This window comes from Lycium ferocissimum, chromosome 5, assembly GCF_029784015.1.
Source record: "Lycium ferocissimum isolate CSIRO_LF1 chromosome 5, AGI_CSIRO_Lferr_CH_V1, whole genome shotgun sequence".
NCBI lineage: Eukaryota > Viridiplantae > Streptophyta > Magnoliopsida > Solanales > Solanaceae > Lycium > Lycium ferocissimum.
This window is the reverse complement of record NC_081346.1, coordinates 69,643,798-69,660,225: the sequence shown is the minus strand read 5'-3', so window position 1 is coordinate 69,660,225 and position 16,428 is coordinate 69,643,798. Positions and strand designations below refer to the sequence as shown.

Below are 16,428 nucleotides of genomic sequence, written 5' to 3'. Positions count from 1 at the left end.
AGAAAAATTAGGCGAAATTGAACAATCTTTTGATATAGAAAAATTTACTGAATTTCCGTAATATCTTTTTCTCTGCAACTTTTGAAAATATCCCTATCCATAGATCCGAAATCTACATCTATTAATTGATTGTTTTTTTATCCAAACGATCCGCAGATATCAATAGAAAAGGCAAATCCTTATAATACACCCAGATCTGGCTTGGTAATTGATGGAGTGAGTACAAATTTGACTGAATTTATTTATTATTATTTTTTTTTTTTTTGTGTTATAAAAAGTAGTTTAGTAAAGATGCAACAAAATAAAAGTTAAACGACCATTCATGAAATTACAGGCAACAAGACTTCCAATATAGGAAACTGATATCTATGATAATCCAAGTCTCTAGCAGAAAAATACAATCCAAATACTACTGATAAAGAACAACACATAACCACTTTATTAATTATCACTGATGCATAACATTATACAACTCCATGACATGTTTGGAACTAAAAGCGCCAGCCTATATGATTTTCACCAATGTCTGATCATGCTTTCTTCAGGTTTTAGGCCTGCTATAAAAATATAGTGAAATGTCAACAGCTATATATAACAATTCTCAAACCAAAAAAAGCAAAAGAAATCGTGTTCTATTATAAAACAGGTACCAGAAACCGATTCTTGTAGTATTCAACCAGTTTCTTCGGATCCAGGACCTTTGTCTGCTTGTAACAATCAAGCTTGTTCACTTCCTGCGAAATGTTTATAAAACAAAATTAAGAAGTCAGCTCTGTCCACGAAGTATCCCTCGTTCACGCAGGGTTCGGGATTATTAAGGACTGCAGCCCGAGGGCTGAAATGTAAGCAGCCTACCATGACACACAGTAATTGACAGTTCAAACCTTTTATCTATAAAGCACACAAAAACAACTTTACAGTTGCTTCAAGGGTTCTACACATTATAAAACAGAATTACACACGAAATTATAATTCTATTTATCTAAGGCACCAATCAGCTAGCCTTGAAGTTTAACCTATTACCAAAAGAACAAAAGGTAGCTTTTCTTAACACTTCATCACAGATATTGGGAGTTTTAGTTACATCTTTACACTTGATTATAATATTATCTATCTAATGCACCTACCACTTGTAGCCTTGTAGTTTAACCTATCACCAAAAGAAAGAAAAGCCATTCTTTCTTAACAATTTCTAGCATTTGCCTCTACGCTTTACAAATGAACATTCCATGATACAACTTTTCATACAAGTAAAATTTTGTTTAAGATTAAAACTCTGTACAACACCAACGACATACACAGTATGAAGATTAATACTCTGTATATAATCATACCTCGATCCATTTGGCTAGTTTTGGCCTCCCAGATGTGATGTCGTAGTTAAACACCTCTTTCAAGAAAATTTGGAACCTTTCGATGAACGGAACATATGCTATGTCAACCTAGCGCAATGGAGTTTCCATTTCAGCACACTAATATGAAATTTCAAATTTGGGAAAAGAAAATGCATCCACACTGCTCTGTACTCGTTCTCGAGTATGTTTTTTGGCAAACAAAACAAAAAAAGTAATGACCTGACTGAATTCATGACCAAGGAAGAAAGGACCATCATCAAATTTGTGGAGAGCCTTTTCTAGGTAATCAAATTGTGCTCCTGGTACAAGTGTGAATACCGTTTACATGAGAAATATTTAAAAAAAAAAAACATAATGGAGTTTCAAAGAAGAAAAGCTCAAAACTCACCAGCCAGTGTCTGTGCATCTCTTTTGAATGATCCGTATACTTCTGGGACAAACGTATCACTATAAGCTATCAATTCTTCAGTAAATTTCCGTTTTTCAGGATCCTGCAGCAATTTGCAATAATTTTTATCAATTTACAACTTATGATTTTCCTAGACAGACAGGCAAAGAATGAACTTTTGCAGCTTACATCCGGTAAAAGTGATGGTCCTTCAAAGTTACTATCAATATATTTAATCAGATCCAAACTCTCTCCGATCACTTTGTTGTCGTGCTCTAACGAGGGAACCTGCAAGGGGTAGAATAAATAAATTGCAAGAAGCAAAAGAAAATGCTCTCATGAAAATTTAAACTTTCATTTGCGTCAAAGTCCTACTATAAATGCTTATGTGCCAATTGGAGGATAGATAAAACTAGAGCAATTATGCACTGGCTCAGTCAATAATCACTGAATTCGAAAAGGAACAGCGAACCTTTCCCAAAAATTCATGTACTTTTTCTTCAATAGTTTTCATACAGTTTAACGAGGCCAAATGCTTATGTCAAAATCTTAGCTCAAGATTTCGCTTGGTGTGCTTAAGTGAATTGGGCGAGTGAAAATGAATGTTGTTTGTGTGGAAGAACTACCTTATTTGGGGCGTAAACTTTTTCCTTGTACCAAGCAGGCCTGTTCTGAAGATCAATTGGAACTAACTTGATCTTGTCTTGCAAACCCTGTAAGTCAAAATGTTTGAGAATTTATCTAGGTATCAGGTCAATTGCCATGTATAAGAACACATCAACTGAAATTTTTCAAGATGGATATATATTAGTTCCAATTTGGAATAATAAAAGGCATCAATCAGATCAACATTTCCAAAGAGCACTCCTTTTTTAACCCCATAATTTTTACACCAAACATGGATATGTATGTGAAAATAATTAAAGTTTTAACACGTATTAATATCTAAACCCATAATTTTAAGAGTATAATAAGTTCAATGCTAAGAACCTTAAATGCTGAACCTATCAATTTACCCTTGGATCAAGGAGTCGGGAAAACATAATTTCAATGTAATAGCATGAAGAGTGAGTCTTGACACAAGAGTAAAGTTGTTTCTTTGGTGACCTTTAGGTCACCGGTTTAAATGCGTCCAAGTGCAAGATGCATAAAATATTTGCCATTTTACCCCAAGCCCGGCACTAGCTGGATAACACTTATACTCTGTTTGGAACATTGTTACCCATTGTATTGTATTGTATTGTTACCACAAAAACAATGTTTGTTTTGATTGTTATTTAAAATGTATTGTATCGTATTGTTAAATTCTCGTCGTTACGTAACAATGAAAAGCCCCCATTTTATGTAACAACCGATTTGGTGTTATCCCATTGTTACCTAATTTCTTTTTCTAATTATGTCCTTACTTAATATTTCATAATCCTATTTACCCTTTACCTTATATTATTTAACTCCACCCAAAAATCCTATACCCTACTACTTCTACGTAACTCGTCTCCTTCTAGGTTTGGCTCCCTACGTCTTCTTCCTTCTGTTTATCTGCTCCCTATACGTCTTCTTCCTTCTTTTATCTCCTTCTACTTTTTTTCTTTATTGTGTCCTGCTCCCTGTTTCTTCTTCCTTCTTTTAATTTTATATGTTTGCTTTTTGCTCAGGACTCTGTGCCATAGTTTCAAAGTTACAGGTAAGCTAATTCCATTCTACTTATTCCATTCTGCCATATGTTTGCTTTTTGCTCAGGACTCTGCCATAATTTCATTAATTTGCTTGCTTTCTTGTTTTATTTTTTTGCATAGAATATTTTGTTTATTTGCTGTTCTTTCCCATGCTTCTGTTAAACCATGACTCTAGAATTGTGTAATACACCTATATGTGAATCTTTGGTTTACTTTGTGGAAATTTCTCATATTATTCATGTTGAATTAAATGCCAATCTGAAATTTTACTTGTTGATGCGCTTGTTCATTGTTCATCTATGTGAACAATGTGTTTCTTTTTAAAAACCGAAAAAAATCGAAAAACCCAAATAACTGAAAAAACTGATAAAAACCAAAACGATAAGCTAGAGTACATGATTTCTATGAACATGTTGTTGCCTCCTCGAATAAAGGCATTTTCTGTAACACATGTTTATATTCATATTTATTTTAGCATCTTACGTAGTTTAATTAGTTGATGCATCTCACTTAATTTTATTATAGATGGCTGATCAGAATAATCAAGATAATAGGCAAATATTGGGACAAGTGAGCTCTTTAGCATCATATGCTGCTCTCTTAGCATTTATTTGGTTTTGGAATTATGCACGTGAAATTGAAAATGATCGACATACGATCACACATGCCATACGCCTTGAAAGAGAGCAAGTTAGAGATGAACTATTGAGTCATCTATTTTCTTCAGAACTTTGTCGTAATATTTTAAGAATGACCCCAAGCTTTTACCGGTCTCTGTGAGATGTTAGTTAGAGATGGAGGTCTTAGACCAACACTTCGAGCTACGTTGAAGAACAAAGTTGCGAAAAACACTTTACCTATTAGCACATAATGTGACAAATCGCAAACTATCTTTCATCTTTCGACGATCAGGGAAGTCGGTCAGTCGTCATTTTCATGTTGTCCTACGAGCTATATTGGGGCTATATGAAATATTTATTAAACAACCTGATGGATCCCAAGTTCCTTCTGAAATTGCCAGCAACCAAAGATTCTACCCATATTTTAAGGTGAACAGAGTTATAATTTTACTCAAACTTTAGCAATGTCAAGATTGTTTGCATGTTCATTGATTATTATAATATCAGGATTGTATTGGTGCAATTGATGGAACACACGTACGTGTTAAAGTTTCACAAAGTGAAGCACCAAAATACCGTGGGAGGAAAGATTATCCAACACAGAATGTATTAGTCGTATGCTCATTTGATTTAAAGTTCACATATGTGTGTTTGGGTGGAAGGTACAAGATCGATTCAAGAATTATGAAAGAAGCACTAAATAGACAAGACCCATTAAAAATTCCAGAAGGTAAACGTTATATAAATTTGTCTAGACATAGATATACGTGATGAACAAATAATTGAATCTTTTATTTATTTATGTTTAGGAAAATACTACCTTGTTGATATTGGACTCATGTTAAGAAGTGGGCTTATTACACCTTATCGGGGGAGCGATATCACTTGAAAGAGTATTCAAGAAATCCACCTCGAAATGCTCGTGAATTATTTAATTTGCGACACGCTTCTTTGCGTAATGCTATCGAACGAGCATTTGGAGTTCTTAAAAAGAGATTTCCTATAATTTCTAGTTCAACGGAGTCCTCATATGGTATTGACACCCAAAAGCTTATTATCTTTGCATGTTGTATTTTGCACAACTACTTAAGAGGTGTAGATCCAAATGATGAGTTACTTGCTCAAGTTGATGCAGAGCTTATGAATGATAATGATGTGCATGAAGAACTTCCAAATCATCCTAGGGAGAGCATCGAGGAATATAGAAGAGGGGAATTGATTTGAGATAACATAGCACTGCTATGTGGATTAATTACCAAGATTAATTTTATTAGATAAAAATTCAAATGAACTTTTGTGTCACTATTATTCATTTGATATCATTTGAATGTAATTTTGTGATGCTATTATTTGATTTATAAACATTTTGTGTCGTGCATTTTACTTTATCTTATAACACTTATCAATAACTATGTGTGATGATGTTTTCTTTAATTATGTCTTATGAAAATTTATCTTAATTCCGTAGTTGTCAACATGTCGAAAAAGTCAAAGGCATCCACCTCAAGCGATACAAATGTTTCGAGATAACTCTTTATGTGTTTGGTCAAATGCTATGGATGACACATTAATTGATGCATTCTGTAACGAGCAAACACGTGGGAATAGAATTGGTGGAACTTTCACTACACACGCACTAGACAACATATTGAAGGAGCTACGATCAAAATTTCCTGATAAATTTATTAACAAGGAGAAAATTCACAACCGAATGAGAGTAATTAAAACTAAATTTGCCAAATGCTATGACACATTTCAAATGGGGATGAGCGGGTTTTCATGGGATCCCATAACAAATATGTGGGATGTCGAACCTGAAGTATGGGACAGTTAATTGTGTAAATTCATGCATTACTAGTTTATTAGTTTTGTTCTTATTTTCATATGATAATGTTCATATCATTTTCTTCAGTTGTATTCTATTTTTTATATATAGGCTAAGCCGGCAGCTGCTGAGCTGAGGACCATGTCAATTAGAAATTATGATAAGCTAATAATACTGCATGGAAAGGATCGAGCTACTGGAAAGCATGCTGAGACTGGACCAGATATGTTAAAAAGAGGTGCTCGTAAAAATTTGAAAAGATCAAGTACTAGTTCGTTGACTATTGATGAGGTAGATGAGATGATTTCAGTGAATGCTGCCTCGTTGGAAAACACCGAGGAACATGGGCAGGATAAGCAGAATCAACCAACTAATGGTGAACCTACATCGAATAGCTATCTAGAGACACCGACTCCTACCAGAAATAAAAAGTCTAAACATGATCATCTTGACGGAATGGCTGACATGTTGAGAGGTGGGATGGACAATTTGGCTCATGCAATTAACCGACTTTCAACTATGCCTCCTATTCCTGCGAACGAGATATGGCAAATGGTAAAGGAGATGAATTTGGAACGTCACATGAGCAATAAGGCTTATATAGTTCTTTGTAAAAACGCAGATATGTGTCGCACACTGATGGGATGTCCACAGGAAGACCGCAAGATTCTTTTATTGACCATGATGTCACCCGAAGATTAAGTTTAGAATAATTTTATTTAAATTTTAAGTATTTATGATTTTGTGGACCGCATGAATACTTCGTTATTGACAATTATTTCGTTATGCATTTTAAGCTATGGATTATATGAAAAATATAGGCATCGTGAGAAAATCGTTTGTGGGGTGTCTTCAAACTTTCTATACCAGTGAAATTTTAAAGATTTTGAGTGGTTAATGACGTTTCTTAACTATTTAGGATTGAATTTGAAATCTGAATTTGTTTGTGTCTAAGATTCATGCTTTTAATCATTATTGGTGTTTGATAATCTTCTCCATTGGATCCCCCTGCTGCTTTTGTTGCCTCACCAACAATATTTAAGATCTACCAGTTTGGATATGTCCTAATACCCTGAATTATTAAACTTTGGAAAATGGAATTGAGGTTCTGTTGGTTCAACAATTATAATGGTGAGTTCGTGTCTTCTTCAATTTTAAGTGTTTGTTAATGGTCTGATATTATCCTATTGCACAATTTACATGCACTTAACTTATAGTTTAGGGTATTTTAGTAAACTTACCAATTAAAATACAGTACGATACATTCAATCCAAACAAAAAATATGTTATTACACAAAGAAGAACGATACAGTCTATCCAAACATTGTATCTACAAAACGAAGACAAGATAATACAATACAGTACAATACAAGACATTATGAAACAATGGGTAACAACGTTCCAAACAGAGTGTTAAGCACAGGTCCAATATTAATACTAGACAATATTCATATTAGACAGAATGAAGCAGTACATAGGGAGTTGTTTGGTTTAGAGACAAGTTATGTAGGGATTCTTATGTTAACTTCTATCCCCCCGATAAAATTAGGAATAGATTCTTGCATAACTTATGCATGTATTAGTCAAGCAGGCAACGAAAATGCTTAACTAAACAATATATTATACAACGCTGAAGGTAACCGAGCATTATATTACAAATGTGGAGTTTGGTGCATGTATATAACATCTTAATAGTGCAACCAAATGAGCACTAAATTTAGAAAGGGCAAAATCGAACATAAACCAATACTTAGCCGGATTAAGAACCAGTAGTAAAAAGGCGAACCTTAGCATTCCTGGTAATCCAGGCACGCTGAGCAAAGGGGCACTGATAATTGATGTACAACCTTCAGAGAAGACAATAAACTCAGATCACAATCTTCACCTCAGATAAATAACAACGTAACATCGACAAAGAATACATTTTTCTTAAGCCAGACAATAAAGAAATTAAAAGAAAGGTAATAAAACCTGGTAGTTCCATCGAAGAGAGACGGGGGTTGGGAAGTAGAATCAAGAGCTGCTGGTAGAACTTCTTGTACACTTCTGTAAAATAAAAGAATAACCCCATCAACATCCATATCAATAGCAAGCTGAAAAAATCTAACTCACATACAACATACATATACAACCATCACTGAATCCAAAATATTTGTGCTGTGGGAGATAGTAGATACTCCATGAAACTAATAACATTAGTTAGCTCGGACACGGATTATTGAAAAAAGATAATACTAATGATTAACGAAGGAGATTAAACTGAACCCTTCAGTTGAACTTAGCACCACCTCTAACTAGGCAAAACCTTTACCCCCTCTTTGGATGATTGTTTCCCGTGGTTCATTATTGTATTAGTTTCGTTGTTCTTAAATTATATTATATTTTATGGTGTTGTAAATCTGTTATAATTTCGTGATTATATAATAAAAAAAGTTTAATTTTTATATTCACGAATTTGGTGATTTTGGCGTGATTACTAATTTCATTTAGTAACATTAAACCACAACAAATGATATCTATCCAAATATTGTATTCTTTTTTTTTTTTTAATGACATGGGAACCCGCAGTCTCTATTCTTCGCGGGCGCACAGGATAAACCCAGCTCCTGTGCAATAGCTTGCAAACCACAGAGGAGAGGTAACCACACTAGGCAAGCCTCGTGCGACGAGCTCAACCCAGAAGGTAAATCTCCTGCTGTCGTAGATAAGGGGTTTCGAATTTGAGACATCTATTATGAAAGCCCATGCTCAACCAACTGAGCCACCCTTGCAGGTCTTCCAAATATTATATTCATTAATACATTATAATACAATACGATAAGATATTGTAAGGACCATCCTAACATAGGGTTAGGTAATGTATCGCCAATTACTTTTTGTGACAACTTTTTTTAATCACTACTTAATATATAAATATAAGTCCTTTTAAAACCTTAAGCGTAACTCCCTTAAATCACTCATGCCCTGGGTGGACATCTAAAACGTGATCAATTTAATATTAGGCAATATTTCAAAAAAAAAAAGAACCTTGGACCTAACTCTCCTGATTGTTTTTAATTAACTATTTGGAACAAATTAATTAAACACAGGTGATGATAAAATATAGGAAGGTAATTACGACTTACGTGGCAGCCATTGATGCTAATTTTTCTGCTATGAACGAAATATACTGGAAGTGTAATGTAAATTGATGAGTATTAGAAATTGAGAATTGGAATTTGAGAGCTTTATATAGGATACGAGAATTTGTGGAAAAGAACAATATAGGATATGAGAATACTGTGTGAGCAGAGCAGTGACGAAACAACTTACGAGAATATGGAGGAGTTTTAATGTGTCTAAAGGTCTATGATAAGAGAAATGAGGATGAGCTTCATTGGCGACTGATACGTATGAAGGTTTCTGGTAATTGGAAATGAACGGTGAGGATGAGTGCAACGAAGAGGATCTTTGAGAGTTATCGAATAGGCTTATGTCATTACTCGCGTAACAATGATGACAATTTTTTTGTAGAAACAAGGTACTATTTCTTACTAATTAATATCCCGCTCTTAATTTGTTTGACACTTTTTATTTTTTGAAAGTCAAATGAGTTGTTCTTTGACAGTAATTTTTTTATATGTCTTTTAAATATTTTAAATTATTAATTATGATAATTTATAGCTCTTTTTAAGTAATTACTAAATATGTAAAATTAATTTTAAATTTTTGAAAGATTTTATATTTAAACACACGATTAAAATTAAGAAGTTTGATTTTAAAAACAAAAAGTGTTAAATAAATTAGGACGGACGGAGTATTTGTTAAGAGTTTAAGATTGTGATCACTTTACCATTTAGATTGTCAAATTCTTTGACCATTTGGGATTTATTTACTTGCTACTTTCTCCATTTCAAAATAAATGAATTTTTGAGTTACACACATTTGAAGAAGATTAATTAAAGATATTAATTAAAGAATAATTTTATCAATATTACCCTTTTGCTTCTTCCTAACCTTTTCTTAAAATAAGAGAAAGTCAATGTTGTGATTTTTGAAAGGAAAAAAGTTAATTAATACATTTTTGGTCTTTGAAAAATTCATTCATTTTGAATTATAGAAAAAAAATGTAAGAAATTCATTTATATTGGAGTGGAGAGAGTATTTGATTGAACAATACGTCTAAGTAGGCGTTTATACTCTTACAAACGAACTTTTAGTATTTTTCTCCGTATTTCAAATGTTTGAAGCCAATATTTTGTAAATGTTGATGGCCAAACGAGATTGCAAATAGCCAAATCATTACTAGAAACAGAGATTTTTCCTATCAACATTCAGTAGGAAATTTGTCTTTATAAAATACTGTATGATTTTTTTTCACCTTATTTCTACCGCAAAATTTCCATTTGCTTCAAGATAGGAAACAGATTTCAATTGAACACCATGAAACTTCCTAATATTTCTGTATGAAAACACTATTATTTAAATTCTTTCTACTGATATTCAGTGTGAAATTCCCACTGAACATTTCTTAGTGGTACATTCAACAGGAAAATAGTGTTTTTTAATAGTGAATACTAATAAAATGAGTATATTTTAGAAAGATCATGTGTCTGGCAACCACTGGAACTCTCTTGATCGGTTTGTACTTTGAGCGTTATCTTTTGATAAAAAATGATACAAAATTTATTCGCATCAATTTTTATATCAAATTAATAGATGCATGAAATGTGTTTATATATAGATAATTACTAGTAATTAATCATGGTTAATTAATTTATTTTTTCAATTTATCAAATCTCTCGACCACGATAAATTGTCTTCCCTTTGTCTCAATTTATGTGGTGCTTTTATTTTTTCGAGATTCAAACTATATAAATTTTGGCCAATATTTTGAAATGTATTTTTTCATCACATTGACATAAAAAGAATTACAACTTATAGTATCTGTCATATAATTTTAAAATATTGAGTTAATCTACTCCAATTTAACTTCAAAAATTAGTTAAATTGAGTCTCGGAAAATGAAAAAATACCACATATATTAGAACGAAGGAAGTGCTAATTAATTAGTATAAACAATCGATACCAATAATCTTTACCCTCCTAAACTATGTGAAGGACCTCCTTGTAACTTTGAAGAAAGGGATGTATTCTACTTTTTTTTTAAAAAAAATTCTTTATCTGAGAAATAGTCTTTATATTACTAATTCAAACAGATAAACTAACTGCTGTATTTGACTAAACAAATTAGATTGCGAGTTGGACATGTTTTCTGAATGTTGTCCACGTTTTGGATTCTGAGGAGTCACACGCTTTGAAACAATTATTTATTTCTCACCGCTCTCTCATTTGTATGGTCTTTTAGTCTTCTATCGTAGAGTAGTCAAAAATACATCTGAATGTCACTATTTCTCGACTTTCGCACCCAACTATGAGTTATTTTCTTTTTCTATTTGAACTATCATTATTTATGTATTAAAACACATCTCAATTATTATCAATTATCCCTTTTCAGACATGATAGGGCTTAGGATTTTTAAGTAGAAAAAGGGGAACAACTTATAGTTGATGTGTGCTTTAATACATGAATGGTGATAGTTCAGTTAGGAAAAGAGAACAACTTATCGTTGGAATATGAAACTTGCGAAAAGGCGACAGTTCAGACATATTTTTTACCATTATCTCATTATTGTTCGTATTTCATTTACGTACTCAAAAATTAAGTATTTAGATCCTACCAAATTATAATTACAAAATGTATCAAGTTTTTTATCTAAAGGGGAGCCTTGACGTAACTGGTAAAGTTATTGTCGTGTGACCAAGAGGTCATGTGTTCGAGCTATGAAAACAGCCTCTTGCATAAATGCATGATAAGGTATAGCGAGAGCTTGGTGCATTGGGCTGTCTTTTTATCAAGTTTGATCCGACCAAATCGTAATTTTGAGAAATTTCAAAGGCATGATTCATGAATGTATATGGACGCTTTGTGATTACAATACCTACATTCACAATGTTGTCGTTGGGTGGAGGTTGGGGAGGTGGGACACCTGCCCTCATTATGAAGGTGGCTTCGTTTGACTGTGCAATGAAGTTGTGTATTTGTTGATATGTAGTTCATATATATGGTCAAATAAAAAATTAAAAAAAATAGTAAATCTCGACTTGTGATGAACTTATGGCATCAAATTTAGCAAAATTCATAATTTTAAGCTTCTTGAATATTCTAACTGTGATTAGGCCGCACCAAATGATGATACTCCCTCCGTCTCATATTACTAATCCACTTTTTTTACACGCCTTTTAAAGAATTTATAAATAAAAGTGTATTTTTACTATATTACCCTTATCTCTCTCCAATTAATTGCACCTTAATCAATATTGGTTACTTTAAAAAATAATTAATGTTAAGAGCAAAGTAAAAAAAAATTAATTAACTTTATCTTGATTTTGTAAATGAACATGTATTTTGGGACGGATATTTATAGTAATGTGGACAACGAATATGGGACGGAGGGAGTGTGAACAGTGCTCCCATATTAGTTTTCCACATTACTAAAAATATTCGTACCAAAATACTTGTCCATTACAAAATCAAGATAGAATTAACTACAATTTTTCTATTTTATCCTAGACATTCATTGCTTTTTGAAGTAATCAATATTAATTAGAGTGCATTTAATTGGAGAGAGATAAGTTAATGTATTAAGAATACACTTTTATTTATGATTTTTTAAGGGACATATAAATTGAAAAATGGATAAATAATATGGGACAGAGGGAGCACTTACAATTGTTGTTTCAATTATTCCTATTTTGCAGGTGTGTTAGTAGATGTTTCGCAATTCTATTTTGTGTATTTCTGGTTTCTTGCTCCGTAAGTATCATAGAGAAGAAGATTGTATTTAATCCGGAAATTGAAGTTCAACAAATACAAGTTTTCTAGCTCAAATTTTCTTGCTTCGGCCAATTAAAACAACAATAATAGAGATATCCCACGGGCAATGGGTCTAGGGGTAAGAACAAAGCTCATGATGTGTGGCTTAAGTGTACGTCATGAAGTTTTAATCTTATTAAAAAAAAAACTATTAGTATTTAAGAGGAAAAAAGCAAACTATTATCCACTCATACTTAGGAATATAGTACCTTCTATTTAACTTAAAAGTGACTTTAACTAGAGACGGATCTATATTTTGTAATTTATGGGTTTACGTGACGATCTTAAATTAATACACATTAATAACTGAATTTACAATCAAATATTTAGTATATTTCTTATTACATATATAGAGTCCACAGCTTACAGGATTCCTATAAACTCATAGCTTATACTTTAGATCCGCCATGCTTAGAAATCTATGCTCCAATCACCCAACTTTTCTAATCACCTATTGCTGACAAATTGAACTAGCTGGTCAATTGGAAAAATAAGAAAAAGAGGAAGCTAAAAAACATACAGCGTAATCATTGATTCTAATTTTTCTGCTAAAGCTAAAGATTGATGGAGCATTGGAATGAGAATTGGGGAGTTTTTTTTATAGGAATAGACAAGAAATTGGAGGGAATTTTTTAATGTGAATGCAGATTCACGTGAACCAAAAGAAATCATTGCCCACTCATATGCACTTTTCTTTTTTTATAAGGAGAACATAACTGACAATAATATGATGACAAAAAATTATTTCACGGGAAATAGTTTTTCTCACGTTAGAATTCTTTTTTTATTTTTTTATTTTTTATAAAGAGTGTATATTTAATTTAGGTTATAGATTGTCCATTTTGGATGGTTTGAACTGACCGAGGTGGGATTTCTTGGTCCTGATATTGTGCACGAGGCCTTAGAGAATGTGAAATTGATTTAGGAACGGCCTAAGGCTGCTCAGAGCCGATAAAAATCTTACACAGAAAGACGTCGACGTGATTTAGAGTTCAAGAGTGGAGATAAAGTGTGTTTGAAAGAGTCGTCAATGAAAGGTGACATGTGATTTGGGTAAAAAGGAAACTTAAGTTCTAGATTCATTGGGTCGTAGGCCGTGGGTTCGGCCGAACCCAGTAGCTTTGGTCCGAACAACCATATGAGTTAACGTTAGCCAATATATGAACCTATATTTTTCTCTGATGTGCCCATAATTAACTAGACCTCATAAATTCTTTTTCTTGGTGGGAACAAACCAAACCTGATATTATTTTGATTTACAAATCTAAAAACGTGGCTATAACCGTCTTCTAACATAAAAACGCATAAGATATTCACACAATACTTTCCCTTAAAAGAGTTTTGATTATTGGAATCCGTTAATTATGTCTCAGATTTTTTCCTCGTATATTTAGAAAATTCTTATTCCTATAGGTTTAGGAAACTCATTGTTCTAGTAGATTAGGGAAACAAAAATATATTATCCTTGTAGGATTGGGAAAACCTTTCTCATATATGATTGGGACTACTTGAGATCCATAAATAGGGGATGTAGTCGGAGATTGGTTAATATTGTACACTTCTTCTCTTTCATTGTGGAAAACTCTTGTGTTATTTTTCTTCTCTATTTACTTTGTGGGTGATTGTTTGCTAGTTAACCCACGATCCTTAGACGACTAAATGGCTCAAGTGATCTCCTCATCTCTTGTCGTGATGTCAATAATCATGATACTAGTGCTAATTTCGCCTTCCATCACCGGCCTCTCAGCCGCTAGAAAATTACTACTCATATCACCTATTATTGCTCCTTCAACTCCTTTAACCGAAGACCCGACAAAAGAGGTGCTTACAATGATGCTTTTTGAGAATACTACTGCTCTTTCTAAGACAAGTGAAGATGGGTCTCCTTCAACTACTACTTCAGATTCCCATGAACATGGTGACCGATCAAGCAAATTCAGTTTACCGCTTCTATGTCTTGATATTATTGGTATTGCAGCCTCGGTCTTGCTTCTGTTGCTCATCTGCTTCTGTTGCTCAATTTGTTATTTTGTATGACTAAAAATTGAAATCATGTCAGGTTACGAAATAGTATAGTAGTAGTTATATTTTTAAATTATGGTAAAAGAATGATTTGATTATCCAATAGGTACTACTGTGTATGTATTGGTAGTATCGGGTATTATATTTTATACAAGATTCATGTAAGGTAACAAGAGTTTATTGCTTTAATTGACCTTAGTTTGATTTTAAGTTGTTACTAATACAAATTAGCACATACGGGAACCAACATCTGCTGGAAATTTTACTTATACAAAAGCATGAGAATCATATCCTTGAAAGAAAACCGTAGTCGGATTTTTTTCCCTTTTTCACGTATATGAGGTTGGACATTAGGTGATTGTTACATGAACAACCCAAACCACAAACTGGAAAAGAAATCAAATTAATGAGTCGTAATTGAAATTGAAGAACAAGGGACGATCACAAATCACAATATATCTGGGGTTGATTTCTCGTATAGTCACTCAACTAATAGTTATTATCTCATAAAGTCATCTTTCTTCTCGATTTCAATTTCTTCAACATAAAAATTTACTTTATGAGATTAGATTTAAAAAAATCAACATAATAACTATCTGAATTAATAGACAAGAAATTGGAGGGAATTTTTTTAATGTGAATGCAGATTCACGTGAACCAAAAGAAATCATTGCCCACTCATATACACATTTTTTTTTTAACAAGGGGAACATAACTGATAATAATATGATGACAAAAAAATTATTTCCCGGGAAATAGTGTTTCTCACATTAGAATTCTAAATATTTTTTAAAGTGTATATTTTAGGTTATAAATTGTCCATTTTGGGTGGTTTGAACTGATCGAGGCGGGTGGTTTGAATTGAGAAGAGAATTGATGATGTAACCTACATGCTAGCTTTACCGGCAGCCACGATGTCTTTTGTTCATTTCATTTTTCATGTTTCAATGCTACGAAAGTATGAGGCCGATCCTTCACATATCATCTCTCTGGAAGTTGTGAAAATAAATGATGGCTGACTTAACAATATATGTGATTCATGTATTACTTATGATGGCTAAGTTGATCGCATTTTAATAAAGAAGCAAAATCTAACCCGTCCAAATTTGAACGGTTGGATGAGTCCTATTTTCATGTGCCAATTTTGCACACCCAATTACCTAGCATATAAAGCTCTTTTGATCATTTTTTCGCATGTACTTGGATTAGCATTCAAGTAGTGCCCTTTAATTTCACCTCTTTCAGCCTGTGCTTTATAAATTGCTTTGGCACAAAATAAGAAATGATCTCTTCAACGCATAAATGGAACCTCTAACAGAAAATTTATATAGCTAATCCATATAATGACATATTTCACTATCATAAGTTGCAAAATATTACATAAATCTTATAGCATATTTAAACTCCGCAATGAGTCGATATACATAAAGTTTTTTTTTTTTTTGTCAAAAATAATTTATTTTCTCCTAAAAAAAAAAAAAAAAAAAAACTCAATTATCAATCTACAAAGGAGGGGTATTTGTGGGAATTTAGGAAGAAAGTAGGAAAAAAACCATCTTCCGAGGTTCTTTCTTTCTCCGTAATTTTCCCTCCTCTCAAATCAAAAGGTCCAAACATCACTTTATC

The 16,428-nt window shown here is 32.7% G+C and overlaps 1 protein-coding gene across 2 annotated transcripts; it reads right to left on the bottom strand.

Moving 5' to 3' along the window:
* Positions 1-289: 289 nt before the first annotated feature.
* LOC132057222 (glutathione S-transferase L3-like) lies at positions 290-9,181 on the bottom strand. 2 transcript variants are annotated; one of them, XM_059449713.1, is made up of 10 exons: positions 8,990-9,181; positions 7,836-7,907; positions 7,651-7,711; positions 2,370-2,456; positions 1,933-2,031; positions 1,744-1,846; positions 1,575-1,654; positions 1,335-1,442; positions 651-734; positions 290-557 (listed from the first exon to the last, which is right to left on the bottom strand). In XM_059449713.1, exons 1-10 carry the CDS (start codon positions 8,998-9,000, stop codon positions 549-551), a joined length of 714 nt encoding a protein of 237 aa, XP_059305696.1. In that variant the 5' UTR covers positions 9,001-9,181; the 3' UTR covers positions 290-548. The 2 variants fall into 2 exon arrangements, with proteins under 2 accessions (XP_059305696.1, XP_059305695.1); XM_059449712.1 differs by having other exon boundaries at positions 7,836-7,910; positions 8,990-9,179.
* Between the last annotated feature and the right edge of the window lie 7,247 nt (positions 9,182-16,428).

What these genes read in the sequence shown, in the direction of transcription:
- LOC132057222 (XM_059449712.1), bottom strand. An exon ending in GACCATCACTTTTACCGGAT is followed by an intron (nt 1,847 to 1,932) that starts GTAAGCTGCAAA and finishes AAATTGCTGCAG; the next exon opens with GATCCTGAAAAACGGAAATT. An exon ending in TTGGTCATGAATTCAGTCAG is followed by an intron (nt 1,443 to 1,574) that starts GTCATTACTTTT and finishes CCATTGCGCTAG; the next exon opens with GTTGACATAGCATATGTTCC.